The sequence below is a fragment of the Penicillium chermesinum genome (genome assembly GCF_028974085.1).
Source record: "Penicillium chermesinum strain IBT 19713 chromosome Unknown utg000003l:1.0-5111272.0:1.0-5115320.0, whole genome shotgun sequence".
Lineage (NCBI taxonomy): Eukaryota > Fungi > Ascomycota > Eurotiomycetes > Eurotiales > Aspergillaceae > Penicillium > Penicillium chermesinum.
The window spans coordinates 1644917-1669623 of NW_026695313.1; the positions used below are offsets into that span (position 1 = coordinate 1644917).

The window sequence follows — 24707 nt, forward strand, 5'->3', positions numbered from 1 at the left end:
GGCCTTAGCGTAGAACGAGAGCTCTCGCCCAATGTGCCGGGAGATCAGCGGTAAAACAGGTGAAAGCCGTGCAACTTCCCCTCTTTGTTACTTTTTCTCTCCACAGCTCCAGGGGAGAGGCTTCTTCAACAACAGGGCCCCTATACCAAATTCGGAGGTTGGTATACCTAGAAACCCCTACTCAACGGCAAGAGAACCTCCACCCACCTCGATATTAAGTAACCTGCCGAGGTCCGCTCGGGGCTGGAGGGCTCTAGCCTCTTAGGACGTTAGCTCGTCCCTTTCCCCTATCAGCTATCTCGGGGGAATTGGCGATATAATGCAGTGACGGGGAATCTTCTGGCAACAATCAGGATGCCAGAGAAGAAGCTATCGCGTCTGCTCCGGACAAAACTGTTACGTCGATCATCAGTACCCGTACCCAAACCGGGCAACAGGGCGGATCCGCATGTCCACCCGAACTCAACTTCTCACACCTCTGGTCCTCGACTGTTCGACTCCGCCAGCGAAAAATCCCCCTACAGCATCGTCTCCTCCACTCATTCATCCGAAGAGGCCGGTCCGGGACCTGACTCGCGCGAGAGGCATCGCCTAAAGCCACGCACAGAGCCTGGCCTATCGGCCTCGAGGAAGCAAGACTCTCGTCACACGCCTGAGCGTCGTGCACTCACCCCTCCGCCGACCGACCCAAACGCGTCTCCTTTGCATACCCCCTTGTCGGACGAATTCTCGAACCTAGAATATCCCCTCGCCACCCCCAGCCGTCCGACGACGCATCTTTCCAGTCGACGCTTGTCAAAGTGCGATCCGCGGCTCCCCCCGAACCTTCGCCGTTGACTCCAACCCTTGATACCGTCGTTGAAGCAGTGCCAGTCGACCAGCAACCTTCTTCCTTTTTTCCGGCATCCACAAGTAAACGGCCGAGTCTTGCCGTTCGCCGACAATCTCTTCTCCCCGCATCACATCAGCATCTGATTAGCGGATTGATCGACCGGAATCCATTTTCCTCGCAAGGCGATCTGGGCATCAGTCTCACCCCCGTAGCTGTTCCCAGCATGGTTCAGCGACGAATCTGGGTGAAGCGCCCGGGTGGCTCAGCCACCCTGGTACCATGTATGGAAGATTCTGTAGTCGATGAGCTGCGCGACCAAGTCATCATGAAATACGGCAACTCGCTGGGGCGGACTTTCGACCCGCCAGACATCTTGATACGGATTCTTGCACGCGAGGGCTCCACTAGAAACTCTTGTCCAGAACGACTCTTAAGCCCCGAAGAAGTCGTGTCATCCGTAATTGACGCATACTACCCCGGTGGTCAAACGATAGGCGAAGCGTTGATAATCGATGCCCCGTCAAGGCGAACCCCGAAACCATCACCGCGCGTATTACACCATCATCATTCTGAACCGGGCGAGCATGGCGACTATTTCCCCCTCATGCCGACCAACCCCAAAGCTCCTACGCCGCCTACACATTCGAATTCGGGAGGAGCCAACGCCCCTTCTATTTCGATTCTCAGTACGGGGGTTGCTCCTCCGATCCCTTCCCTGGAGGTCGTACACGGCCTCATCATCGACGCCCTCCACTTACCCGGCATACAACCAGCTCGCCAACTACGATGGGCCAACCACCAACTCTAACAGGTACGAATGGTCATCCACTGTGTGGCGGCGATGGCGGCAATTTAACTAACTTGAGTCCAGAAACGGGCCCATCCCCTCACAGCCAAGCTCCTCCTATACCATCGCCTCAAAATGCCCCAACTCCCCCCGTACCAGCTGCTGAATCTCCAGCGGTCAATAATCACACCCCGCCTGCTCCTGTAGCATCACCAAGGTCTCTCCGGAAGCCTAAGGGGGCAGTCTCGCCAGGGGCCGTCTTTGGCGGTCTCATCGATGGGACCGTTCCGCCAATTAACGTTCTCATTGTTGAGGATAACATCATTAACCAAAAGCTGCTGGAAGCTTTCATGAAGCGTCTTAGCGTGCGATGGAAATGTGCAGCGAATGGCGAAGAAGCTGTACGAAAATGGAGACAAGGCGGGTTTCACTTGGTCCTCATGGATATCCAGCTGCCTGTTATGAACGGCCTGGATGCTACCAAGGAAATCCGCCGTTTGGAGCGACTGAATGGGATAGGTGTGTTCTCAAAGACCGCAAATGGCCGCTCTAGCGCCTCGAGTGCCACCAATTTATCTCAAAAGAGACCTGGACTCCAGCGCTCTGTCAGCGAGGAGGATACTTTGGGCGACCTTTCGCTTTTCCGGAGCCCGGTAATCATTGTAGCATTGACCGCGAGCAGTTTGCAAAGTGATCGTCATGAGGCTTTAGCTGCCGGTTGTAATGATTTCCTGACTAAGGTAAGATGATCCCACCTCACCTCTTCCATATTGCGACGTCTCCAATGCTGACCAAAGTGAACTTGCAGCCTGTGGGATTCCCATGGCTGTCACAGAAAGTTACGGAATGGGGCTGCATGCAGGCATTGATCGATTACGAAGGCTGGCGCAAATGGCGTGGATTCCTGGATTCCCCACGGTCCACATCCCCCAGTTTTGACAGTGCGTCTAGTCCCATGCAAGGCGGTAACCAATACTCTCCATCTCACTCAGCCGAATCACCGTCTGTATCTCGAAAATCCCACGTGCCAAAAAGTCGCGTCAAGAGGCCCCATCTCCCTGAAGCTGCCGAGGTTTTGCGGGAAGATTCATGGGGTAGCGGCAGTGGCAGTGGCAGTGTTGAGACCCCCGATGATGAGTCTCCTCTTGTGACGGCGGATACCGACAAACCAGTCGAAACCACGTCTACTCCTGCCGACAGCCAATAATGCTGTCAACAATTCATCCGCCTTCCATCACATTTCCGTATCACCTTTCCATATGTCTCGACGCTCTGTCTCTTCATTGGATACCCATGTAGCAACCGTCATTTGTGTCTTCGCTTGCTTGATCTCCTCTGTTCTCTCATCTTGGTCGCCGAGGCCTCATGAGACCTTCAGCTAAACTATTCTTCTTCGAAAATTTTTGTCTGATTCCATACCATTTATTCTCAACCTTGATGCTTTGCATTGTACCACTTTGTTGCATTTCTAATTTTCCTTTGTCTTTGCCACGCACACATACACGACCGAACATACTCACGTATACGACTGAGCTTCTTCCATGCTCTTCATTTTTCTCCCGGGCTGCTTTGGCTCCAAGTTTTCATTGGACACGGGCCTTCCTGTCTGATATTAGCAGATCACAATATTAATCCCTCTTCGAGCCATCCAAGTTGAATCTACTTGATCCATTATCCCTATGTCCATTGCCAATTTCATCATAGTTGCGAGGGGCTTGTGGTATCTGGCTCAAATGATTACGTCTATCTTATGGACAAGAAAGCATTATCAAACCATACTGTCTCATTAGATGAGTAGCCAAGCACTTCGACGCAGGTACAAGCTGTGAAGTAAGCAAGATCTGAATCCCTCACAGCTCAACCGCAAGCTTTGTGGCGCTGACGCCAGCCTTCAGATTATCCAAAGCCTGATTAGCAGCTGCCAGCCCACCGTCAAGGACCTTGATATGAGGACTAGCCACAACCCGGCCCTTGGCAAGATTCTCCTTCAACCACGTCCCAAACACCCACTTGAGCCACTCATCCCTCTCCTCGGGCTGCGGCCCCGTCAAAAACGCCGTCTCAACCCCCTCCGGGACCTTGACCTCTTTATCCACAATCGGCGCAATCCCATACTTCGAAACAGCACCCTCCTCCCTCAAGGCCCCCATCACATCGACCCCAAGCTGCTGCACGGACGACCCAGCAGCATGCATCCCCTTCGTCATCTTCAACCCATCCTCCTTCGCCGCACTAACAATCTGCTCCACCACGTCCTCCGCCTTATAATCAAATACCCGCTTCGCCCCCCAGACTCTCAATATACCCGTGATGCTGCACACTAGCAGTCGCGTACACGGTATACCCCATCAACCGCGCAACCTGCACCCCGAATGCACCCATACTACTCGACGCGCCCCAAACAAGCACGCCCTCGCCCTTCAACGCCCCTCATCCACCTCCCGCGGCACCCCGGCATACGTCCACGCACTCCACGCCACGAAGGTCGCCATGGGCAGCACACAGCCCTCGACGAAACTCCACGACGCCGGCAGCGGGGTCAGCACGGTCTCGGCCACAAGCACGTATTCTTGCGTCGCGCCATAGTCCGGGTTGCCCTGCGCGAAGAAGGCGCTCGCGAATGCGGTGACCCGGTCGCCGATTTGCACGCTCGACACGCCAGGCCCCGTGAGGGTGATTGTGCCCGCCACGTCGGAGCCGCTGATGGCCGGGTAGGCGGCGATGAACAAGCCGACGTCACGCTGGGCCATGTCGACGGGGTTGAAGGCTATAGCTTGGACTTTGAGGAGGACTTCGCCGGGGCCTGGGGTGGGGGTTTTGCGGGTTATCAGGGAAAGTGGTTTGCCTTTCTCGACGATGGCGGCTGCTTGGTGGGTTGTTGGGAGGGACATGGTGTGGTGAAGCAAAAACAGGCACTTCAAAATATGTATGTAGTTGTGTGGAGGTAGGTTTCGTTCTCAAGGTTATTAGGATTCCTTGGGCGTCCTGGTTCTGGATGTTTGCGTCTTACTTGCTTTTATAGCTTCTCCCTAGGTCTCTTGGGTACCCTGGCGCACGGGTTTAGAGCGGAGTTATGAGATTACGAGGTCGGGCTTTACTATCTCCGTTGAAATGATGGACGAAGATTCATGATGATTCTGTAAAGAGGGTCTTTTACGATGTTAGCCCTCACGGTAGTTCCTGTGGATGATAAGTGATGGTTGGGGCTGCGCCAATCATGGGCGAGGCTGTCCCCACTGAATACGAGGAAGGGTTAGCGCGTGCGGGATGGACCAATCGTTGGCCATAATGCCTCAAAATGGATCCGTGTCAACCCAAAATGTGGAACCTTACTTGCATGGCTGGCCTCCATCTGAACATTGAATGATTGGAATCATGCCAACGCCCGGGTATGTAGCTATGAGGCACTTTTTTATTTTCAGTTTGCTTCCCTAAATATATCCAGGAGGAGGTCCAGCTATGAAGCCATTTCTTCCTCTTCTTTCCGGAATATATTTCCTGGTGTCTGCGACGATGATGGGCATATAGAGTAGTTGCTGGCCATTGTAATAACTAAATCCCGTGTCATGGCTAGTCCGAGGGCTGTCCCTAGTATTCCAACAATAGTAACAGGAATATTTAAGAAGCGTGTGCAACGGTCCTTCAAGACGGAATTGTGCACCCGTCCGGAGTCCGAGTCTACTGTACAAATTCAAGTATAGGTGCTAGCAGACATGATCTGGTCTATCGGCTTGAATTTGATACGTTAGCCTCCCAGACACTCAATGTCAAGAACAAATGTGCGGCTTGTCGAGTAAGCATGTCATAAGCACTAACGTTAGAGCCCCCTATCAAAGTGTGGCTGAAAGCGGGCTCCATACCAGGTGAAGTGGTCGCAGCCTTCGATTGCATCTCGAGAACAAGAAAGATTACTCAATCTTCTTTTTCATCCTCTGTGGTTACAATTCCCGGAAGGTGAAAAACAGCCTAATTGCTTTTCTCGCGAATGTGGAGTTAAGCTTTGCTCGTCTATTGTGGGGCGCCCCTGTGCACAGTCCTGCTTCTACTATTTCAGATTGTAGCCCCACAATCCGAGCCCTGTTCCCGTATGGCCGACTCTGGTCCAAGGCTTTGGGAATCACTCTATCCAATCGAAGAATGGGGAACCTTGGACGTAGAGATGAGGGTCTCTGCAAGCCTGTCAGTAATTGCACAGCTACAATATATTCTATACATGGCCGTTGCGACATCGGGACGACTCCTTCGTAAGCTCACGATGTACCCACTCAACAGAGCGCTAAACAATAAGCGGGCAAAATCCCCAACAGCTGACTGTCTAATTCTCCCCAAGGAATGCTCTAATAAACCGACAGTATACCATTGAGCGGCCTGGATGGTTAGTCTGTATAAATAGCGTAGCACAGCGCATCTAACGACTTCTACTTGGTTTGACCTCGTATTTGGCAGGAGGCCGTGCCTAGCACCCCCCATTGATCAACATCACGATTGACCCAATAGGCCCAGTTCCGTCCTAACCAGAGCTTTGGCCACTTTGATTACTCTTTTCAGAGCCACCCCCGTTAGTTATTCCACTCTTGAATGAATTAAGCCCAGCCCCCAAGGCTGTGCCCATTCTCTGCACTTAAAACCACTGTGATCCTTCGAGCTCCTCCCAAGAACCAAACCACAATGAATACCTCCGATTCTCGACCATGTTACTGGCCTGATGGGAACCCAGCCGCCGGCGTCGTACCTTGCACAGACGATGAAAATACTCATTGTTGCGGTACCACTTCCATCTGTCTCACGAACGGGTACTGTTCTAGACACGAACCAGCCATTCGTCGTGTCCCGCGGGGGCTGCACAAGCTCGAACTGGGGCTCTGGCTGCCCAACCGAATGTCGTAAGTAGCCAGCTTGCGCTCGCGCAATCACCGTCTCACTCCACCCATGCCGGACACGCCATGCTAATTAATCTTTTTTTTGTTTCCCGCATTAGAAAACGTCACCTCGAACGAAGGCGCATCGATCATCAATCTCTCCTTCATCGACGGAGTCTCATTATACTGCTGCGGCACCCCGATCGTCGACGGAGCTTCAACCGCCTGTCCCAGCGGCTCGCCTTTCCAGATGGACTCGGCGGAATTGATTCTCGGGCGCGCAGGCCTCTCGGGCGTCACCAACAGTTCCTCGACCGCTACGTCGAACTTAACGGCCCTCCCCACGGGTACGGGCTCTTCATCGCCGCAGGCTTCGAGCACGAGCGGAAACCACGACGCTGCTATTGGGGCGGGGGTTGGAGTCCCGCTGGGCGTGATCGCGCTGGGATCGATTATTTGGGCTTTCTGGGAGAGAAGGCGCGCGAATAAGGCGAGTCGGGCTTTGACTCGCGCGCCATGGAGTGACGAGAGGGAGATGGCGAGGCGCTGGGGAGGAAGAAGTACGGCGCCGACAGAGCTGGATTCTGGCGGGTACCCCTCGGAGTTGATGTCTAGCGAGCGGAGTGCGACTCATTCCTGAGGGGAGAGGGTGCTGGGCGAAGAGTTGTTCTGAAATACTGATACCCCATTTAATATTGCAAATAATTGAATAGCGACATTTAGTATCTAATTAATGCTTGTTTTACCTCGAAGTTCTGGATCTAGATCTGTATTCGTATCTGCATGCTGCTGTGGCAGGAACGTGGCGAACGGGTCGTGCCGGCCCAGATGTGGCACTTGTGGCTGATCTAGGGCTTTTGTGACGCGACGCCTCCAAACTCACGCCCTGACGCCTCTTGCCGTCCCCAGGCGAATCTACAAGGCCGCGTTTGGGTACAGAAAGATGACCGAAGGGAGAGACATATTGCTTCCATGCTCTGGTAAGCCTCTAAAAGTAATACTCGGCTATGCGAGCCGCATGTTTCATGGAACTATACCGTTTCTAAGTTACCGGTTTCTGCTCCTAGATGATAGGATGTTCCTCAAAGCTGAGAGGAGCCATTCCCGTTGCCTATCTCGAGATCCACACCTGTCATATCACCTCCGGTAGCAGACATTCCAGCCAAGGGTTTGCAAACCCAAGGAATGGGAACTACACCTCGTTGCAGTGGCAGCGTAGTTTCAGCCAGAATTTTGCGCTGTGCTGGATGCAGGAAGCATCTCGACCATCACTCACCTTTGTGAGCCGTCCAAAATACTCATAATGTAAGCAAAGCTCACGAGTCATCGCATCAAGAAGCCATACAGGTAAAGGAAATTGATGAAGCACTAGGGAGACTCTCTCCAACGGAAAACCAAATGTTCTAATCCTTTTGGATATCAAATATTCGGCCTCTGTAAAGCCCATTTGTAAAGCTCATCCTTTTCAAACTTTGCCTCCCCACCATCTCAAACCCACACTTTTCTAGCACGCGAGAACTGCCCTTGTTCTGCTTCTCCGAGATTGCCCAGATCTTCTCCACGTCACCTTCCTTGACACCGCTTTGTTCACGATCGCGCCTCGGAAGAGCCCACCACATCTTCAAGAACAACTCCAACGCCTCTGTCGCGAACCCCTGGCCCCAGGCTTTCGGAGCCAATGAGTACCCAATCTCCGGACAAGGATGCACGGCGTTAATGCTGATATAGCCAATGACTTGTTCCTGTGACTCTGGAATAGATTTGTCCAGGATGGCATAATTGAACGAGCGACCAATGATATCACCCGGGCCCATAGAGAATATCTTCCCTGCCAGCCAGTCTTCGGTCTCTTTAATCGACTGAAAGGGCGTCTTGGGGTGACTAACTCCTCCGGTGGTTAGCATTTCTATTTCTGGCCATTGTGCATCGGTCGAGCACTAGTAATACGGACTTTGTTTTCGCAACCTCCGGATCGGCGCGAATAGCGTATAGTGCAGGCGTGTCGCGCTTGGCTACCGGGCGGAGGAGCAGTCGATCACTCTCGATCGAGGGCCCCGGAGAGGGAATAAGCACTTCCACTTCCTGGAAGGGGAGCAGCTCGGTTTCGGGATCCATCCTAAGCTTCTTTACAAGAAAGATGCGTCGATGAGAGACGATATTCCGGAGGTTCTGACATGGATTATTGGTTGTCGATTGAATTTGCTGTTGGCGCTAATCCGGTCTCGGAGCCCGACTGTCACGGAGTTTATTTCCTTCTCCGCAATTATGTCTTTGCCCGCTCTGACATTTCTTTCTGAACAGCATCTGAGTACGGGTGATGCTGAGGATATTGCAGATCGCCTGAGATTTGGTTGACTGGGATTGGGTATGTTCGAGATAAGTAGTATGATTAACTCGGTAAGTTTTCCACCGCCGATTAATTGGGTTCAAGACAGATCCTGCAGGCATTCCTTATAAGGTCTACGGGACCTGAAAGTTCAAGCTAGAGGTGAAGCTAAATAGTCTTGTCTTGAATCAGTTGTCTCCTAGATAATATTCCTTTTTGGGATCCAATGAGCCCATCTGTTTGCGGCAACTCGGGTGCGTTTCTCCTGGTACTAGTCGCGCTAACCCCAGCAACCCCATATTCTGCCTGTCAAGACATCCATCTCAGTGATCAATTGACGGCCGCCGCTAAAAAATTTTACTATTATCATGTGTATTCTTGAATCACCATACCCCAGTTCCAACATTGGCTGGAAATTACCGGTTTATTTCTCCGAGCAGATTGCGATCGTCCAGGAACCGGTTGACTGATCACCATGGGAAGTACATGCGTCATTGTTCGAGCAGGGTTGGGCTTGGCTGGTTGCGAGGGGTGAAAGGGACGATCAGTCGATTTTTATTGGGGTTGATCGCACCAAAACCCACATGTCTCAGAACTCTCGGACACGCGGATTTCCGATGCTGATCGGCTGGGTATAAATAATGCAGCTCTTAATCTGCCTCACATCCCTTATTCAAAGTTCTGCCCGCGCTTTTGAGGGCAAAAGATTCCATTTACCTGCAAAATGAAGTCCGTCACTGCCCTGCCTCTTCTGCTCGCTGGTGCTGCCTCTGCCCAGACCATCCAGTCCAAGCCCTTTGAGCTAGTCATCCAGTCTGCCAACGAGACTCTGAATGGCCAGCAGTTCACTGCCTGCCACTCCGGGGCAGCCATTGAGTCACTCTGCCTCAATGGTAACCCCGGGTCCCACTACTATTTGAACACTACCGAGGGAGTAAAGTCCCCTCAGAGTGGTGTCTCTGCTCCTGGAGTCATCGTTTGGAACCTCCCCATCGGAAACGGTACTTTTCTCTAGTCCACCCACCCTGATCCTGCTCTAACGTGTTTTTAGAAGCTCCTGAGCCCGAGGCCATGAGCTTCTACACCGAGCCTGGCACCAACGTCGCCATGCCGATGTTCTACCCTAGCTACGGCGAGGTGCAGGTTGTGTTCGATAGCAAGGACCAGATGGGGATTTATTCCACCCTCGACGACACCGTCACTCCCCCGAGCGATAACAGCAAGGGCAAGGTCCTCAAAAACTGGTACCTTTGCGATACTGTCTTCAGCGGCTACCAGTACCGCACTCTGAGCTGGGTGAACGGCAACGGGAGCGAGAAGCCCCAGAACCCCAGCTGCGTCCACGTTGAGGTCGAGCGCAAGTTTGTTTAAACCCAAGGGCTCTGTCTCATGGGATAAATCTATGATGATGACCCACATGGACCCGTGCGACTTGCGACAAGCTGATGTGTAATCATGAAATGTGTTCATAATGGATCTTAAATAGACTTGAACATACTACTTGTAAAGCTTCTGATCCTTTTCCTTAACACTTCCCAACTCTTCCCAACTTTATGCCATTTCATGTTGAATCGCAATGGATGAATCTATTCAACGCGAAGCTGAGATGATACCATCAGCCATCTGCGGTAACGTCTCCGCGAAAACCTCAAGCTCCGTATCAAAGATCTCCGCGCATGACTCCTTCTCGTAGACCGAACAATATGCGCCCCGGAACCCAACTTTCACCGCTGCGGTCACATCCCACATATGAGCCGCCGCGAACCACTTCACATCGTCATCCGCAAACCGTGCCAAAGCAGGCCGATACGCAGCAAGCGCCGGCTTCGCCACGCCCTGCGAATCGCAGCTTATGAAGTTCTCCGCCGGCATACTCACGCCCGCACGCTCAAAGTACCCGCGCACGCGCTGGATATCCGCCGTGGTGAGCCCCCACACCGTGAAGCCCGCCTCTCGCAGCTTGGCAAAGCATTCCTTGGCTCCAGGTCGGAGCTCGAGCTCCGAGTAACCCTGCGCGCACCGGTCCCGCTCGTCCTCTGTGGCGAATTGCCGTGGATCTTCAATGCCCATCATGTACAGGGTGCGGAAGAAAAGAGCTTTCAAGATCTCTTTATAAGGCTTATACCGCTCCGAGATGGACAGGAAGGTGAATTCCAGTTCGGCGGCTGTCATCCATGTAAAGCCCAGCGAGCGAGGCGTGATGTGGTGCGCCCGGAGTCTGTCACCGAGGACCTTGTCGATGCAATTGTAGAAGGCGTCGAATGAGACGCATGTTCCGACAATGTCGAAGACGACGTGTTTTTGAGATACCATGTTGAAGGGATGGAAGAGTTGTATGTACGGTCGAGCTGACTCTGGGAACCGCCAATTGACTCGAGGGTATTCATGCGCCCATTAAATAAGTCAGTCTTCTAGCCATGTTTGAGTTCCCCACGCCGTGTAGGATCCACCTGCCGGACTGGTGATACCCGATTAGGAAGGGGCGGGCCGGTGCGATGCGATTGGCCGGCGGATCTATATCGACACCGGCTTATCTAGACGCGCGAAACATGAGATAAGTATGGGTCTCAGCGTGATTGGGCCTCAGCCCCTGAGCACACATCGGTATTAAGTCTTGTATTTCTATCCCGGAATTGGGCATATCGGTAAGGCTGACGGGAGTTTGTCACATCTAATTCTATTTGCGTCCAAGCTATAAAGACATCTATTCATTCACAAGACGTCTAGACTACAAGATCAAAGTCTCGTAGCTTCGACAATTTCATGATACTTTTTAAGGCGGTGGTCTTTAGTCCGGAGAAGCGGGAGTTGGCACGCATACGACGCGAAAATTCGACGGGCTGGACGTAATTGAACTTCCTGAAGAATACTGTCCACGTAGCCTGAATACACAAGGGAATTGTCTCCGGACACATGGACGCCATCGTCAGCAATATCTGTTGATTGACAACGTAAAATACTCCTTTCATGTTTTCAATTCTGCACTGGCAACGGGACAATAAGTCATACAGAATAAATACAACAGGCGGATATACAAGGGCATGATGAGGATCCCCAAACTGTACAAGAGGGGTCTTTCGGTCCAAGTATTCATGAGAAAAGGCAATCACCGCTGCAGGCCTCAACATGTCTACGCGAGTCCATAGAACGAAAAGAATCCGAGTATGAAGTTTTCAGTAGTCATTTATCCAAGTTGTATATTGTAAGTTCGCCTTGTAGTACTCCGGCGCCTACCTTCCATCGAGGTATCCGCTTCGAAGGTTCTTTCCCATGGGATTGTGTATTTACCGGCCATGCTGAAACGTTCCATCTACGTTCCTGCCTACCTTGGTATGCATTCAGGTACTTACTAACACACGGCTTCCCTCGAGGTTGGGGTTTTCCTTCAGTTCCCCTTCGCCTACTTGTTGAAGAGGAAAGTTCACACTCAATTCTTTGGAAATTGTCTTTTGCTCCAAATGGCTAACTAGCACCTCGCGGCAGCCCATCCCGCCTGAGTAGCTGGGACCTAGTTTGCTGCCCCGGCTCTCTGTCAGTTGTGGCAGGCCACCTGCGCAGCGTCTCTCGAGGCACCGAGCCTCATCCATTTTCACTTCAGTTTGCCATCACTCTATCCCCCTCAAGTAATGGGGTGAGCAGTTACAATCTCTCCGGATTGTGACGACTGTGGTGAGCGAATGTGATCTTGGAGTAAGGATTTGCCCATATGAGTATAGATAGGCTCCATCTTCGTAATAAGGGTCGATGTCTCTGCCACCTGCTGTGACTTCATAAAACTCCCTCTCGGCGGTCCAGTCGGGACCACCTGGGCATACTAGGAATGACTGACGTAAACAGGGTCCTGGTCTCTGAGAGCTGAGTGCCAAGTGCGAACAATCTGTTCATTGTTGGGGGGTTATCTGGCTGGTATGAATGGGTCGAAGCTCGGCGGCTTTGATAGATCCCCATTCTTGTGAGCTTGGAAGGCGTAAGACATGGAGATGGAAGTTCTCAAGATGGTGAAGCTTCTAAGAAGCTTATGTCCCAAACCAGACTGTGGCTCATAGAGACATCCAAATACAGCTCTGCATAACCCACAGAGCCTACACCCCAGCCAAACAAAATCAATAATGGCCAATAACGGGCTGGGCTTGGGCGAGGTCTATATCTAAATGTCTTGGAATACGTTACTCTACAACTACCTTGGTAGGGCCAGGTAAATTCATCGTGAATGTACAGTGCACCACGTACAATTCGGAATTTAGTAGGCACGAACCGGCTTACGTCTAGAAAAAAGGGTATACCATGCTTCCCCCCCCCCCCGAAAACCGTCGTTTCCTCTCTACAACACCCTCCAGAGATTTGAATCATGGAGTTCACTACTGCTACGTTCACAATAACCTCTACTTTCGTTCGTGTGAGCTCTGCTTCTTCTACTTTACTTGTCGTCCTTGGCAAGCCCAACATCAGCGAACCAGTCTTCAGCCATAGATGCTTTGACGAAGATACCGCCTCAGCTTTGGGCCACAGTCAAAACTGTTGCGATAGCAGCTACTGTTGTCGGCTTTCTCCTCCTGCTTGGCTTCGGGGGATATTTCATCTTTAAGAGGGTGAAGGCGATCAAGGATCAGCCGCGTGAGGAAATTCCGTAAGTTGAGGATTTCTCTCCTGGGAAGCCTGGGGAAGGGGTTCTCCCAGATGACTAGAGTATCTGTAGATAGTAGAATGTTCGAAAAGAGCGAAAGAACGACAGGGAAACCCATAGACATGGCATACATTGCCTTGAACCTATATTTACGGTCAAACTTCTCAATTTACTTTCTCAGTAAGGCATCCTCTCATTCCAACGTATCGCAGCTAGCTTAAGTTCCAATGGACTGGCCTTACTCTATTATCGTGGTGAGCAGGTGGGATTGCATACGTACTGCTCGCCGCGGATTGGACCCCGTAGAGTCACGTGATCAGGGCCAAAAAAAAATGACATCGATCCCAACCTTATCGTCTCCGCGCTTCAACCTCGATTTATTGTCCACTCCATCCTTGATCGCCGATAAGCCCAGGCTCCTCTTGCCTGGCCCGACTACTCCGCATCTTTCTTCTTCACCAAACCCGACTTCACTCGACTTGTACATACCATGGATCACTCCCGCGATCCTTGCCCCTGGGTGGCTCTGAGCGACTTCGGCGGTGCCTTCTGCATGGGTGCCATCGGCGGTTCGGTCTGGCACGGCATCAAAGGTTTCCGAAACAGCCCCTATGGCGAGCGCCGCATTGGTGCCCTCACCGCAATCAAGGCGCGCGCCCCCGTGCTCGGAGGTAACTTCGGTGTGTGGGGTGGTATGTTCTCGACATTCGACTGCGCCATCAAGGGTATCCGCAAGAAGGAGGACCCGTACAATGCTATTATTGCCGGTTTCTTCACTGGCGGTGCTCTCGCCATCCGTGGTGGCTACAAGGCGGCCCGGAACTCCGCCATCATGTGCGCAGTCTTCCTGGGCGTTATTGAGGGTGTTGGCATTGGTTTCCAGCGTATGATGGCTGATAACACCCGACTCGATGTAAGCTTATGTCCCGCTTTCTCTCCTGTGCTGCGTCTTTGCTAATGTGTTTCTCGGTCTAGCTCCCTCCCCCTCCACCATCCGAGCAGAAGGCTATGGCCTAAATACGCTCCGCGTCTTTCTTCCTGTGCGATCACTACACCGACGATTGCTTACTTTGTAACAATACCATTGTGTTATGTCTCTTCTTGGGCGTCTGATCCCGAGGGATTTGTTTTTGGAGCATTTGATTTTCATGGACGGCGGGTCATTCTCATGGATATTTTTTTAGACAAGCGTTTCTCTTTGTGGTTGAACAAAAGAATTTCTCTCCTCATTCCACAGCCCGTGCTTCAGTAGAACTGAACTTTTACACTACCCACATTGACGCGAGGTCCAGCCCTCTCTTGAGATTGAAGATTGTAGATCCAACATCCCGCTTTCTATCGTTACTGCCAGTGGTTCAAATCCCGAGTGAATCCGAGGACAGTTATGTGAGCTCTCAGGTGGCCTGGATCTATGAGCTCCGGGAGCCCAAGCTTGAACGCCGAGTGAAATGATGGGCTGCCGCCAAAATTGCTACGTGTAAAGCGGCAGGGCGACATCTCATCCTCAAATATGAAATATCAGTACTGCCTTTTCTTTCCGCTGGAAGATCCTCACTCTAACTTGCGTGAGAACCTAGCAAAGATCCATCTCTTCGTACGAGGTGCAAGCTATACAGTTTCATGTTGCTATTCACGGACAAGATCTTCCATTGCCAATACTATCCCCGAGTCGGCAGCGTATGGAGCGACCAAGGAGAAAACAGTGATATTCCTTAATTCCTAGGATTGGGCGTCGTAGGTTATATGGCGGAAGAGTCAAATAGTTGGAGAAGGAAAAAGAAATTCCCAGGAAATTTTTGGTAGTATCTAATGGAGGAAGTCAAACCGGGTTGATTTAACTAAAACCTGGTGCTTATTTAGAGAGTCAGGTGGCTTAGGCTGTACACGGGAAGGGGAAAGTCTAGAGAAAAACAAATCTGGTTGGTTTAACTGAATCCTGGTGTTAGTTCCTCGAATTACGTCTTGGAGGGCGTCCCGACGGTATACTGGCCTCAATTCCTCTGCCTACCAGCCCTTTATCATACCGGTATGAGCCCCAGGGGGCTGGCCATCACTGAGCTGAAACGAGCTTAGCTCTCAGACCGAGTCCCACCACATGCCTCCATTCATTTAGCTGACCATATCGCCATGGAGGACCTTGCTGGCAATACAAACTCCTGTGTATGGCTACTCCGTAAAGGCTTCTGGCTCCTAGGAATCCAAAGCTTCGCTCCCAGTCTCAAGCAGAAGGACAAAAGAACAGTGAGCACCGCATGGTCCACGCCATCCTCAAAGACTGCGGTGCCTATCAGTCATTGACGAAAAGTCTGACTCAAGATGGCCTCACTAACTAATGGGACACGCCGGCACCGAAGGATCGAGGACCCTGGTAGCAAACCTTGGGAGATCTTCCCAGTTTTTACCAGCCATTTTTCTCTTTGCCCCTGACCATATCGTAACTTCTTTTCCTGCTTGATTCCATACTCCGGTTCCATGAGAAATGAGTGCAAGAGCTGACATATGGAAAGTTCTTCGATGTGGCTCAAGTACTCGTTTCTATACCACGAGGTCGAGACTGGCAGCAATGTCTATTACATGCACGGCAAGATCCGAGAGTTTGTCTTCTCCATATCAAACTTCGATATCGAGGGTATGCTTATACCCTTCGTATATCAGACCAAAGGCCTGGCTGAGGCTGTTTGAAAAAGACAAGTGATGGGGACGAGATAGCAGACATCGTCCTGGGGTGCAATGGACGGCTCTTCCAAAGTGAAAAAGGCTAAGAACAAGTTACCCCAGCGTACACTTCATCTACTTGAACAAGGCACCAGCTAACACGAAATATCCTTTCGGCAGAATGCTACCCTTCCCCTGACTCGATGCGATAAAGCCCAAAAACAAAACTTTTCATTTCCAAATATACATGGATGAGGATTAAGCAATTATCAATAGGAGGTTCTCTCTTATTATGTTGACAGCTCTCGGTCATCTCCTTTCTCCATATCTCGGGGCTCTGTCCATGCGATTGTGCAAGGGCCATCCATGGGAGTTTCGCTCTACCCTTCACAGCCCTACAGCTGTTGCTTCCATGCCCGAGAGCTGCCAGTGTGCTTTTCAATGGGTTTAAGCCGTGCATTGCACTATGAAAGGTATGGCACTCATCACGACCAGAGGATGTTCAGTTTTTGGAGCCCAGTTTTAGGCTTCGGCTCGGGCTCAGGGTTATCCAAATATTGCTGAATGAATGGTCGGATAGGCACATCCTCGAGAGGAATAACCTTCGTCTTCATCACAAGTTTATAACCACCATATACCACGATGATGAAGGGCAAGTTGAAGTACGAGGAGATGAAAGTCTCAGTACTCCAGTGGCCATGGATGAAAGTGGTGTAACCGCCGGTGAAAAAGAGGATGATGAAGATGATCAACGCAATCCAGGAGCTGTAGGGCTGGAACGGAGCAGCCCACGGCAGTTCTGCCTGGCGATTGACCTGTTGTTTCTTGCAGGCATAGAAAAACCGCAAGTACACAACGAGGATGCAGATCCAGTTGACAAGAGTGGAAATGGAGACCACATTCTGCAACCAGTTGAAAACATTGCTGGCAGAGCTCGAGAGCGTCATGTACCCCAATGCCATGAAGATTCCATACAAAGCGACCGCGATGTATGGAATACCGAATCGGTTGATTTTGGTGAAAAAGGCGGGCGCATGGCCTTGCTTGGCCATGCCATAGAGAATTCGAGAGCCGCCCAGCATGTTGGAGTTTCCTGAGGACCACGCAGAGGTCAAGACAACCGCGTTGATGATCGAGGGCACGGCCTTGATTCCGGCGTTGCGCGCAGCGATGACAAAGGGCGACTGCGATGCAGTGCCGGAGGATTTGAGGAGGTTCGGGTCGGTGGAGGGCACGACAAGGCCCACCATGAAGATGGTTACCACGTAGAAAAGCAAGATGCGGACGAATATTCGCCTCGCAGCCATAGGGATGGCCCGACGGGGTGATTTGGTCTCTGCGGCCGCGATGGTGATATTTTCGATGCCGGAGTAAGCGTAGAGCGCGTTGTTGAACGCAGACCAAAATCCCAAGAAGCGACCCCAGGAGCCACCGATCGACAAATACTGCACGAATGGGCCAAAGGGTTCTTTCCAGTAGGAGAAGCCGATGGCCTTGTGGTTGGGACCTCCGCCACAAGTAATCACCAAGGCCATGATATTGATGCCAATGACTAGCATGATCTTCAAGATGGAGAACCCGAATTCAAGCTCGCCATAAATCCGCACAAAGAGAAGGGCGGTGACGATCATGAGAATTCCGAAGATGGTAATCCAGATTGCATTGTTGATCGTGACCCAGAATTCCACAATCACAGCCGCAGCAACGAGCTCCGATGGAATCGACACAATATACGAGTAGACTTGGTTCCAGCCGTTGGCGAAGGCGAGGGCAGGATCGCAGAAAATCTCAGCGTAGCGTATGACTCCACCGTTGAGAGGCACCAAAGCACCCATTTCCCCAACACCAGACACCACGCTGGCTGTCAAGATGCCCATGAATGTGTAGGCCAGGAAGGCCCCTAGAGGCCCAGCAGTGGCGATGGCCTTCCCGGAGCTCAAGAAAAGACCTGTCCCAACTGTGCCTGCCAGAGCAATCATTTGAATATGCCTCTGGTGAAGGCCTTGCCTGAACTCATGCAACTCTTCCAATTGGCCGGCCACATTTTCAGGCTCCGGCTCTTTTCCCATTTCTAAGTCGCTTTCGGGGCGTTCCACGTCCGAGACCAGCTTGCTAGACTTGTCCTTGCTTGACGACGCACTGCTTATCACGAAAGACATGGTGAATGATGTTAGATGGTCGAGACAGTGTCAGAAACAAAATTCGAGTATAAATACTCTGCCACGCAGGCCTAAACAAAAGCCCTTCAGGGTTCTTTCTATTTCTCATCATTCCACTTTTTATGCAAGTCGTATAGTGACCCCAACGGGAAGCACCAATCAAAGGATAGGTCAGGCAGCTTATCCACGAGGATTTGGCTATAGAAACTCTGTCGTTGGCCAGTGGGACCGGACCCAGTGCCCGGCGGCATTAAGGCTATTTTCCGCGCGAGACGCGACAAAAAGCTGAGCCCCAGAAAGATAAATCATATAAAGACCGGCAGGTCGCCCTGTCTTCCCCGGTTGAACCAGATAATTCCTCATATAGATCGAACTCCGGAGTTCGGAATGGATCTTCCACAACAGGAAATACCGGCCCGGTGGGCTCGGAGGGCAGACTCCATCCCGAATGGCCACCGGGGTCACCGCCAGAAGCCGTGGCGCCCTTTATAAGGGCGATGGAAGATGAGAGAGCCTTCCATCTAATCAATCAGTTGCAATGCCTCATGCGAATCAGCCCTCAGTAGCCGGAACCTCGCGGTGTGTTCCTGCCGATGCGCCCCTGGAGACGTTCTGGCAGACCCAGCGGGACGAGCTCCATGATCTTCGTTCCACGGAGGCTTTGCCGGAGCACAGTGATATCGTGATCATTGGCGCGGGCTACGCTGGTGTCAGCACGGCGTACCACCTCGTGAAAGATTTCCCGGACGTGGACAGATCCATCACGATCCTCGAAGCTCGCGGAGTGTGTTCTGGCGCAACTGGGCGGAATGGCGGTCACGCCAGACCAGATCTGTACGGCCACGTCCCCAAGTACATCGAGCGAGCCGGGGCACGCGCGGGCGCGGAGGTGGCGGAGTTTGAAGTCGCCAATCTCTTCGCGCTGAAGCAAATCATTCGCGAGGAGAAGATCGACTGTGACTTCACTCTTGCGCGGTCGCTCGATGTGTGGTGCAATGAGGAGGGTGCCAAGCAAGCCAAGGCGATTTATGATCAGATGGTGGAGCACAACTTCGAGTACATGGAAGATGTGATTTTCTACACGGGAGATCAAGTAGAAGGGGTACGTCGCTGGATCCGGATATTTATTATTATCACTTTGCAGCAGTGTGGCCGAGGATAGATGCTTACCAGTCAACAGATCTGCGGAGTCAAGGGAGCAAAGGCCTGCGCCAGTTTTACAGCGGGGACTATGTGGCCCTACAAGTTTATCCTACACTTGACAAGATTGATTCACGCCGCGGGTGTCAACGTCCAAGCCAATACGCCTGTCACATCTGTCGAGCCTGATTCAACCGGGGGCTATTTTGTCACCACACCCAGGGGAAAGATCCATGCCGGCAAAGTTGTCTTCGCGAACAATGCGTACGTCTCCGGTGTTTTGCCTCAGTATCAAAAGAGCATCGTGCCATGCAAGGGGATCTGCACCCGGATCACGGTCCCTGAAGAGACGACACCGCCCTTGCTGAATAACTCCTATATCCACCGAACAGAGGATAACGTCCTTTCATACCTGATTCCCAGGCAGATGGAAGTATTATTGTCGGAGGCGCTGCTGCTGTCTTCCGTAATCACGAGGAGCAGTGGTACGACAACGTGGACGATGGCGTCCTCATCGACTCTGCCAAGGACTATTACCATGGGTACATGCAACGGACCTACCGCGGATGGGAGGACACCGGCGCCAAAGTGGACAAGATCTGGTCCGGTGTCATGGGCTATTCCTACGACCTGCATCCCCATATTGGTTGTGTTCCGGAAGCCCAGGATCAGTATATCATTGCTGGATTCAACGGCCACGGTATGCCAGTGATCTGGCTCTCCTCTAAAGAGCTGGCCAAGATGATCACCATGAACATTCCGTTCGAGAAAACTAGCATGCCCCGACTGTTCCAGACTACTCAGGCCAGGCTCGATCGGGCTTTGAATGGGACAGTTGAGGATGGAGATATTCTGGGGGGCGGTAGCCCTTCTGCTACCAAACCTTGATTTTTGAAGCTTGGATATATATAGGACTCGGATGATAGGAACGAAACTAGAATAATGACAATGAACAGACCTTTTTTTCCCTTTTAAATCTATAATGAATTGGGGCCCGAAGTCCCGCTCGATAGTCGAGACGGAATCTTCGAAATCTCCGCGTTTTCCGTTCGCATCCGAAGCATTCGGATATTGCAGTAGTCGAACATCAGACAGTGGAGTACTTAAGGCTTCGCATCCTCGTCGAAGGACACATCCGAGTCTGCTCGTTCACCACACATCGCACACCGTCATCTCGTGGCTAGTACCGGATTTCGGACTTCCGTTATCCGCTTTGACCTTGATTCCTCGAAAACGCCCCCCCGCATAATCCCTCCAGCACATTGAACCAAGATTACACAAGATACAATGGCCCAAGCCACAGCGCCTCCATCCACAAGCGAAAAGACATTTACCTCCTACACTAAAGAACAAGGCGAAGCCTACGCCAAAGGGCGGCCGGACTACAGCCCTAAATTCTACCAAAGCATTATCGATGACCATGCGGCCACCGGCGGCCAGTTCGACCGCATCGTTGATCTGGGCTGCGGCCCTGGCAACGTAGCCCGGGCCCTAAGCCCGCATTTTGCGCACGCCTTCGGGCTCGACCCGTCCGAAGGCATGATCGCAGTTGCTCGCTCCAAGGGCGGTCTCACTGCGACCTCCGAGCCGATCCGCTATGAGATCTCTACCGCTGAGGACCTGGGGCGGAGCCTCTCGCCTCCAATCCAAGCAGGAAGCATCGATCTGATCACCGCCGGCAACGCCGCTCACTGGTTCAAGATGCAGGAGTTTTGGCACCAGGCGGCTCGCGTCTTGAAGCCACATGGCAGTGTGGTGCTGTGGACGAGCAATCCGGCGAAAATGCATCCGTCGGTGCCGAATGCAGCTGCGATTGACCAGGCGCTGAATGATCTTGGAGAGGGTGCTCTCAAGCCCTATATGGCGGAAGGGAACGTCTTGACGCGGGATGGGTATAGTTCTCTTCCGCTTCCGTGGACAATTGATCCTCCTCAGCCGGACTTCGATGAGAAGGACTTCGTTCGGAAGGATTGGACTCTGCCCGAAGATGACCCGAATCATACCCAGGTTGACCTGGACAAGCTTGAGCAGATCATGGACACTATGAGTCCGGTGACGCGATGGCGCGAAGCCCACCCTGAGTTGCGAGGTACTGATCAGGATGTGGTGAAGATCCATCGTAACAAGATTGCGCGTCTGCTGCATGAAGCTGGCGTGGAACCGGGAAAGGAAGTGCTTACTTCGATTCCCAATCTGGCAGTATTGATCGTGAAGAAGCGAGGCAATTAATCTGGGTATCCAATAGGCCAGACCAGGAATTTGAATCAGAATGCGAACCAAGCCGCTAGACGAATATACAATAGATGGAAGTATCTCGGTTCTTCTTTAAGGCACACGTACTGGGCTGCCAGGTAGAAATTTGGTGGAGAGTTCATTAACCTTCATTTAGAGGATTCATTAATCTTCATTCAATTTTCAGGCTGGAACCACATGCTTGCCGCCACATTTCATTCCGAGTCAAAGAACTCCTCGAGCCTACCTGACTCCGGGTGCGCACCAGAATTATTTCAGAAACATACAATCAATCACCATCGTTTGGATGAGATAAGGACCCTGACCAATCACACGTTGCTGGCTCTTTTGCAATTGCAGTTTAGCGCGTTGCTTTATGCCCCAATTCCAGCGCTGCCATTGGCCCGTTCGGCTCTTGACGTCATGTCTACTTTTTATAGAGTTGAACCAGCCCTAGAGAGTATCGTGAGGATGAATTAGGAATGGTGCATGCAACCTGGACTACATCGAAAATAAAAAAAAGGCCCTTATGACTGCGGAAATTGCCTTACGCCTAGGTCGAGGAGCAGCGGGGGCTCCTTAAAGGCGTATCGTCTCCTATGAGCGTGCTTCTCCTAATCACGTCTGCTCTTGAGATTTCAGCACTGCCGGTGGCATCATAAAGACTACTATTGCTAATTAAAAGTACCAGGTTTCAGCCAGTAAGACAGCCCGACACTCATGCTTCGGACGAGTTGCTAACCAATTCCGGCTTTGATAGAAATGGGCACCCCAGGGCAATATGCCCTTTATGTCTTCTGCATCATCCTCGGCAGCGTTCTGAGCGTCGTGATCGGCTACGCTATTCACTCCATGGCGACGAATGGGTTTTCTGATGGCCCGGCAGAAAAAGAGCTTGGAGAAGAACAACGGGCATACATGAGAGAAGTTCGAGAACGGAATCTAGAGGCCCTCATATACGAATGCCGACGCAAGGGCTAACGTACGAATCGCACGGATACTGTGGGCGAGAAATGGGTAGATGGCGTTATTCTACATTTGAAAGATGTGATATGCTTCCCAAGTTGGTTACTTTTCGGTGAGAGAAACTGCATATGGGCTACAGGCGATGTGATATTGGGATGGATATAGAGCAAATGGACAGCACCGATTGACGCATGGCACACACGCCAGCCTTCAAGATATATCACCAGTGTCCCGGTGCCGAGAGTGTAGGCCTTCACCTTTAGCTCCCCTTATCAGACATTTCGTGCTAAAGGAAAGCACCACTGTCCAAAACTTTGGTATGAGGCAGAGCTTATGGTAGCGTTGGATACCGCGATGCCCATTGTGACAATGCACTTCTTTCCGCACCTAAGCGCTCAGACTGGCAGAGCCGCATCGCTGAGGCAACTTGAGAGAAGCCCGCAAAGACGAATATCGACTTGTTCCAGATATGAACGGAAGGAGAGGCGGGCTCATAAACCACATCGCTACTTCAAGAAGCATAGGACGAATCACCGTCTCGAAACAATCACTGGCATCCGAAGGGTAGGGATGTGGGATAGTTGAGGTATTTGATACATGAACGACGGAAACTTTTATACATGCTCCCTGATATCCCGCCGAGACCCAACGCTGTCGCCATCCACGGTCGACTGAGTGACCTCGAACGTACGGTGGACGCCGACCTCGATCCTGGCGGGGTGAGGTGGACTTGAACTGTTTGTCAGTTCATCCTCACTGCTATTGGAACCGGGGGACAAAGTCCAATTGCTGCCTTTCCTCGTTTGACCATGGATATTGGTCACCACAACGGCCAGCTTGTCTGGCCTTAATCCGCTTTTGTTCTCTCCATCCATTGATCCTAGTGGCACTGGATGTTGCGCGCTGTTGCCGATACGGCGCGATGCTGACTGTCGAGGAAATCCGGTGTAATCACTCCCGGAGCGAGAACCGATCCATTGGCGGAGAAGTGGTCGGAGGGTGGCAAGGCTACCTGCCGTGATGCCGAGGGCAGCTTCGACGTTGGACCAGACTGCGATCTGATAGGTGGAATCTGCCGACTTCGTGAGCTCAAGGTTAGGAGGGCTTTAAAGACAAGGACCAGCATACACAGGAAGTCAGGGTTCGCGAACGTCTTCACGAAGGGGAAACGAATGATCACAGCTGCCGAAGCACTATGGTTGGTCAGTGAAGTCCGAGTAGTGGGAATGACTGAACGTACACGCAGGCCATGCTCAGGATTCCGACGACGGCCAGTTTGGCCTGCTTCTTCATGTGAAGATTGTGAACAATGAAGATTGGCAGGATGCCAACTGTAAAATCACACAGGGCGGCAAAGGCGCTGTATACATATGTCATGGTGATAATGATGTTGATGCTGATGCAGTAGCCCTCGATAGCAGGATCCATGGCAGTGCGGTTCCAGAAATAGTTGACAGGTTTGCATTGGAGGAGCATGAGGAAGAAAAATACGAGACCAGCCAGTACTGTCAGGACCATCACGATGTACAGGATCCAGTTATGAACCCTCTTGATCGTGATCCGCATCAAGAAGATGCAAATGGAGATCTTGGCGAAGATCGATGCAAGACAGTACGCGACTTCGCAGTACCACCAATACTATGCCAATTCGTTAGATACGCTCCTATGTTCGAACGGGTTCTAGCCAATACCTTCATCGCGGTCACGCGGTCTTGGCTCTCAAGGTTAATAAACTTATATCCTGTGCCGTAAAGAGTGCCCCCGATCGTGCAAGCACTGAACATCACATAGAACAGCTAATATCGTCAGTCCTGCCGTGGAGAACCGGGGTAGAGCAGGAGTAGTTACCGCCGCAACAACCATCGCACCATCATCCCATCCGAAGGCTTTCACCATCCAGCCACGGACGTAGCATCGCAACATCACCGCGATGGTGGCTATGGGCATAAAGACGGCCGCCACCGTCTTGACGGCCAGGGCCCTCTGTTCTTCGTCCGTCATCCTAGCGATTCCGAAACATGATCGGAGGATTCTGCAGGACGGTTGTGATTTGATATTTTCTTAAAAGAAAATAAAGCATGCAGAAAAAGAAAGGGTAGGAAGGTCTCGATCTTATTCACGCGCGGC

At 51.8% G+C, this 24707-nt stretch overlaps 14 protein-coding genes across 14 annotated transcripts; 8 read left to right on the forward strand and 6 right to left on the reverse strand.

Annotated features, from left to right (window-relative positions):
- Window positions 1-354: 354 nt before the first annotated feature.
- N7468_003511 (response regulator) lies at window positions 355-2826 on the forward strand (the record flags this gene model as incomplete). Its single annotated transcript, XM_058472808.1, has 4 exons — window positions 355-695; window positions 740-1518; window positions 1704-2359; window positions 2428-2826. The coding sequence occupies 4 exons, from the start codon at window positions 355-357 to the stop codon at window positions 2824-2826; spliced, it is 2175 nt and encodes a 724-aa protein (XP_058331811.1).
- Window positions 2827-3469: 643 nt separating this feature from the next.
- Window positions 3470-4510, reverse strand: N7468_003512 (uncharacterized protein; the record flags this gene model as incomplete). The annotated part of the gene is made up of 2 exons (XM_058472809.1): window positions 3470-3932; window positions 4080-4510. The coding sequence occupies 2 exons, from the start codon at window positions 4508-4510 to the stop codon at window positions 3470-3472; spliced, it is 894 nt and encodes a 297-aa protein (XP_058331812.1).
- Window positions 4511-6324: 1814 nt separating this feature from the next.
- On the forward strand, window positions 6325-7118 carry N7468_003513 (uncharacterized protein; the record flags this gene model as incomplete). Its single annotated transcript, XM_058472810.1, has 2 exons — window positions 6325-6502; window positions 6598-7118. The coding sequence occupies 2 exons, from the start codon at window positions 6325-6327 to the stop codon at window positions 7116-7118; spliced, it is 699 nt and encodes a 232-aa protein (XP_058331813.1).
- Window positions 7119-7881: 763 nt separating this feature from the next.
- On the reverse strand, window positions 7882-8593 carry N7468_003514 (GNAT family N-acetyltransferase; the record flags this gene model as incomplete). Its single annotated transcript, XM_058472811.1, has 2 exons — window positions 7882-8359; window positions 8430-8593. The coding sequence occupies 2 exons, from the start codon at window positions 8591-8593 to the stop codon at window positions 7882-7884; spliced, it is 642 nt and encodes a 213-aa protein (XP_058331814.1).
- Window positions 8594-9528: 935 nt separating this feature from the next.
- Window positions 9529-10175, forward strand: N7468_003515 (uncharacterized protein; the record flags this gene model as incomplete). The annotated part of the gene is made up of 2 exons (XM_058472812.1): window positions 9529-9805; window positions 9856-10175. 2 exons carry the CDS (start codon window positions 9529-9531, stop codon window positions 10173-10175), a joined length of 597 nt encoding a protein of 198 aa, XP_058331815.1.
- A 219-nt stretch (window positions 10176-10394) lies between these two features.
- Window positions 10395-11117, reverse strand: N7468_003516 (uncharacterized protein; the record flags this gene model as incomplete). The annotated part of the gene is made up of 1 exon (XM_058472813.1): window positions 10395-11117. One exon carries the CDS (start codon window positions 11115-11117, stop codon window positions 10395-10397), a length of 723 nt encoding a protein of 240 aa, XP_058331816.1.
- Window positions 11118-12142: 1025 nt separating this feature from the next.
- On the reverse strand, window positions 12143-12391 carry N7468_003517 (uncharacterized protein; the record flags this gene model as incomplete). Its single annotated transcript, XM_058472814.1, has 1 exon — window positions 12143-12391. One exon carries the CDS (start codon window positions 12389-12391, stop codon window positions 12143-12145), a length of 249 nt encoding a protein of 82 aa, XP_058331817.1.
- A 1527-nt stretch (window positions 12392-13918) lies between these two features.
- On the forward strand, window positions 13919-14445 carry N7468_003518 (uncharacterized protein; the record flags this gene model as incomplete). The annotated part of the gene is made up of 2 exons (XM_058472815.1): window positions 13919-14341; window positions 14404-14445. The coding sequence occupies 2 exons, from the start codon at window positions 13919-13921 to the stop codon at window positions 14443-14445; spliced, it is 465 nt and encodes a 154-aa protein (XP_058331818.1).
- A 1110-nt stretch (window positions 14446-15555) lies between these two features.
- Window positions 15556-16110, forward strand: N7468_003519 (uncharacterized protein; the record flags this gene model as incomplete). Its single annotated transcript, XM_058472816.1, has 2 exons — window positions 15556-15708; window positions 15955-16110. 2 exons carry the CDS (start codon window positions 15556-15558, stop codon window positions 16108-16110), a joined length of 309 nt encoding a protein of 102 aa, XP_058331819.1.
- Window positions 16111-16568: 458 nt separating this feature from the next.
- On the reverse strand, window positions 16569-18242 carry N7468_003520 (aromatic amino acid and leucine permease; the record flags this gene model as incomplete). The annotated part of the gene is made up of 1 exon (XM_058472817.1): window positions 16569-18242. The coding sequence occupies one exon, from the start codon at window positions 18240-18242 to the stop codon at window positions 16569-16571; it is 1674 nt and encodes a 557-aa protein (XP_058331820.1).
- A 538-nt stretch (window positions 18243-18780) lies between these two features.
- N7468_003521 (NAD(P)/FAD-dependent oxidoreductase) lies at window positions 18781-20270 on the forward strand (the record flags this gene model as incomplete). The annotated part of the gene is made up of 3 exons (XM_058472818.1): window positions 18781-19344; window positions 19423-19782; window positions 19806-20270. 3 exons carry the CDS (start codon window positions 18781-18783, stop codon window positions 20268-20270), a joined length of 1389 nt encoding a protein of 462 aa, XP_058331821.1.
- Window positions 20271-20669: 399 nt separating this feature from the next.
- On the forward strand, window positions 20670-21611 carry N7468_003522 (class I SAM-dependent methyltransferase; the record flags this gene model as incomplete). The annotated part of the gene is made up of 1 exon (XM_058472819.1): window positions 20670-21611. The coding sequence occupies one exon, from the start codon at window positions 20670-20672 to the stop codon at window positions 21609-21611; it is 942 nt and encodes a 313-aa protein (XP_058331822.1).
- Window positions 21612-22376: 765 nt separating this feature from the next.
- N7468_003523 (uncharacterized protein) lies at window positions 22377-22595 on the forward strand (the record flags this gene model as incomplete). Its single annotated transcript, XM_058472820.1, has 1 exon — window positions 22377-22595. One exon carries the CDS (start codon window positions 22377-22379, stop codon window positions 22593-22595), a length of 219 nt encoding a protein of 72 aa, XP_058331823.1.
- A 599-nt stretch (window positions 22596-23194) lies between these two features.
- N7468_003524 (putative integral membrane protein) lies at window positions 23195-24581 on the reverse strand (the record flags this gene model as incomplete). Its single annotated transcript, XM_058472821.1, has 5 exons — window positions 23195-23652; window positions 23709-23773; window positions 23821-24218; window positions 24272-24376; window positions 24429-24581. The coding sequence occupies 5 exons, from the start codon at window positions 24579-24581 to the stop codon at window positions 23195-23197; spliced, it is 1179 nt and encodes a 392-aa protein (XP_058331824.1).
- Between the last annotated feature and the right edge of the window lie 126 nt (window positions 24582-24707).